Raw genomic sequence first — 3,394 nt, 5'->3', positions numbered from 1 at the left:
ACCTTGGCTAAAACTTCTTTGCTGCAAATTAGACTTACTTCTTTTTCCTTATTTGTAGAAAGCAAAGTTCAGTTTCTTCTCTGGTCCCTTTGGAATTTTTTTTTTTTTTTAAATAATCCAGACATTTCTATGTGTAAGAAGTTGTTGCTAAGTATAACGCATGATACAGATGTTATGTGCTAATGAAAGCAATGGTTATTGTTAGTGGAACAGATGCATGTTATATATAGAAGGTTGCTCCTACTGTGATAAGGAAGGGAGACTATCTCCTAAAACCCTTGAACCTGGCCTTGTGACTGAAAAACATACACCCCCAGTTGGCAGGAAGTCACTGATATCTTGATAGTAGCACATTGTTATTACTGCCATTAAATGAAGGTTTCCCCCCAGATTGAGAAATGTTTTCTTTCTTATTTCTTCTAGACTTCACTGAGGGTTCCCAAGTTCCTGAGAGGCCCCCTAAACCGTTCCCTCGGAGAATCAACTCTGAACGGAAAGCGGGTAGCTGTCAGCAGGGTGGTGGTGCTGCTGCCTCTGTCGCCGCTACCTCACCTCAGCTCTCCAGCGAGATCGAGAACCTCTTGAGTCAGGGCTACTCCTACCAGGACATTCAGAAAGCTTTGGTCATTGCCCACAACAACATCGAGATGGCCAAAAACATCCTTCGGGAATTCGTTTCGATCTCTTCTCCTGCCCATGTAGCCACCTAGCACACTACCTCCCGCCGCAGCTTTAGAGTGAGCTGGGAGCTCTTATGTAGCACCTAGAAGGGCAGGGCTTCCTTCGGAGACTTAACAGTGGAGTCTTGCCCTCTCTGTGGGATATCACATCTGTGGTTCCAGGATTTCAAAGCAGTGGAATGAAAGTGGAGCAGCTAGTATGTTTGTTGTTTTATGGGTCTTGAGAGTGCATTTGAGGGTGCCCTTCAGTCCCCACTGAGAGAAGGTGTGGACATTATTCCATGGTAGCCTACCTGGGTAACAGTCCAGAAAGCCGCGTAGATAAGTATTGTGCTGTAGATTTTAACTGGGGACTTAAGACTTTCCTGGGTTAAGGATGTGGCTAAGTGTCTGTCTGTCTGCCTGTGGTTATGTGTATCCTTGTGATTATAGGATTAACCTGCTGTGTGTGTTAATCCCAGGCAGGGAATTAGCACAAGAGGTTTAGAAGGAGTCTTTTAAAGACTTCCATCTACTGTGGTATTATACCCAACCCTAGTGTGTGTACAACTTCAGCACTCCCCTTTGGCTTAGATTATCAAGTGCATAGCTAAAGTCTTATATTTTTAGAACACTTTAGAACACCCTCCCTCTGTTCTTTCCTCTATCAGCTTTTTCCTCCTCCTCCTCCTCCTTCTCCTTGGTGTTCTGTCATTGGCAGTGGGTTTGCTATGACCAGCCTTACTGAGGCCAAGGAGCTTAGGGGATGTTTTGTATTACGTGTGATGGTGTTGGTTTGTGTGGTAGAGAGGTGGGAGGAAAAGTACTGTTGCTGTATCATTATAGTCATGTTTGATACTAGAAGCTAACACTGGTCACTCCAAAAGCACTGTTTCTATAGGAACATTGAATTTGTGAAGATGAGATGTTTTCATGATCCTAATTACCTAACGACTGATTTGAGATAGAGGCCTTCAAATACATTCCATGCCCTCCCCAGAAAATCGTCTGTGGGAGTATGTTGCCTTGCTGCCAGGTCTGTGTTCTGATGTAGGTCATGAGTCTTTCTACTCAACGGGAAGGGAAGAACATTTGTTTCCAGGATAACTTTCTGGCCCAAATACCATGAAGTTTTTTAGGAAGCTTCATTCACATGCTATTTAAATGCCCGAAATAGTTAGTCAGGATATTTATCTGTTCATTTTTCTTCCCAGTGATGAATTAATTTCAGCTTTTAGGGTGTCTTCCCTTTGAACGTGAGCCAGGTTAGATTTTCAGAAATGATGTTTTTCTTTGCCCACGGCAGCACAGCATGTTGCTGATAATTCGCACCTTCCTACATTGATGCCAACCAGTGACTTGGTTTTTTTTGTGCCTACGGCTTTGGGAATGTAATGTCTCTTTCCTCCGTTCCTTCCCCTTTCCTCTTTACCTTAGGTCCTGTATATACTCTTTAATTACTGTGTTCCTCATAGTAATTAGACATCATTTGGTGAATAATTACTTCACTATAATCAAAGACAACATGGAGAAAGCCTGGCAGTTTGCATAATCGCAAGTTCATAAAGAAGATTGAAAGTCCAGTTTAGAGAACCAATTAGTTAGTTACATAATGCCCTGGTAAATGAGTCCCCTTGAGTTTGGTTAGTTCTCTGTCCTGAGCCTTTTGCTGACTTGCCTACGAGGTGTAATCTTCTTCAGCGTCAGAAGCAAGCCTTCCCTTCTTCAGAATCTAAATCATGCTTTTGTCTTCAAATTCAGACAGAAATCGACAACTCCCATCAGTTTTCTTTCTAGTCTTGTCATCTTTAGAGTTTCACCTTGTTCCAACTCTCTCTTGACATTTAGCTACTCCTAGATCTTTTGGTTTTATCCACAGGCTTTAGAGCTATTCATATTCCCAGAGTAAACAGTATAGGACATGGTGTTGATTAGCCGTGGATACCTTCTGCCTCATCTATAGACAGAAAATGGTATAGCTGGCCGTGCGTGGTGACTCATGCCTATAGTTCCAGCACTTTGGGAGGCCAAAGTAGGAGGATGGTTTGAGGCCAGGAGTTCAACACTGCCTGGGTAACATAGACCCCCATCTTTACAAAAAATAAAAATGTGAGCTGAGCGTGGTGGCACATGTCTATAGTCCCAGCTGTTCAGGAGACTGAGGTTGGAGGATGATTGCTTGAGCCCAGAAATTCAAGATTGTAGTGACCTAGGGTGATGATGCCACTACTTCCCAGCCTGGAAAGATGCTGTCTTTTTAAAAGAAAAAAATAATAAAGCCAAAAAAAGGGAAGAAAAGAAAAGAGCAGAGCCTACCATTAGGTACAGGTAGGGGTCCTGAGTTGAGATTGGGGTGGAAGTTAGGGAAGGTGTCAGTGAGTAGGAAATAGTAGACTATTATGTATTTCTAAAAGCCTGTAGATACAGGGTTTCATTAGAAGTAACATTCTGTTTTACATTTTGTTTAAATATTGAAGGCCCTAGTTGAAGAACTGGGAAAAAATGGCAGCAGTTTCTAAGCCTGTCCATGTTGCAATTTTTCTTTCTCTGCAGATATTGCCCATAGTCTGAAGATCTATGAAGAGCACAAAGCACTGAGGCTGGGCTCACACCTGGAATCCCAGCGCTCTGGGAGGCTGAGCTGGTGGATTGCTTGAGCTCAGGAGTTTGAGACCAGTCTGAGCAAGAGCAAGACCCCATGTCAAAAAAATAGCCAGGCATTGTGGTGGGTGCCT

General features: G+C 43.1%; 1 protein-coding gene across 1 annotated transcript in view; it reads left to right on the top strand.

Moving 5' to 3' along the window:
* Positions 1-2,677, top strand: part of CBL (Cbl proto-oncogene) — a 90,425-nt gene extending 87,748 nt beyond the window's left edge. Inside the window, exon 14 of the mRNA XM_023517301.1 lies at positions 424-2,677. Within this exon, the coding sequence (XP_023373069.1) occupies positions 424-710 (287 nt within the window). The 3' untranslated portion in view covers positions 711-2,677. The remainder of the gene's footprint in view (positions 1-423) is intronic.
* Positions 2,678-3,394: the final 717 nt, after the last annotated feature.

The sequence above is a fragment of the Otolemur garnettii genome, unplaced genomic scaffold, assembly GCF_000181295.1.
Source record: "Otolemur garnettii isolate 467f Iridium unplaced genomic scaffold, OtoGar3 scaffold00108, whole genome shotgun sequence".
Classification (NCBI taxonomy): Eukaryota; Metazoa; Chordata; class Mammalia; order Primates; family Galagidae; genus Otolemur; species Otolemur garnettii.
Note: the sequence above shows the minus strand (reverse complement) of the source record. Positions and strands in the feature narration are given on the sequence as shown.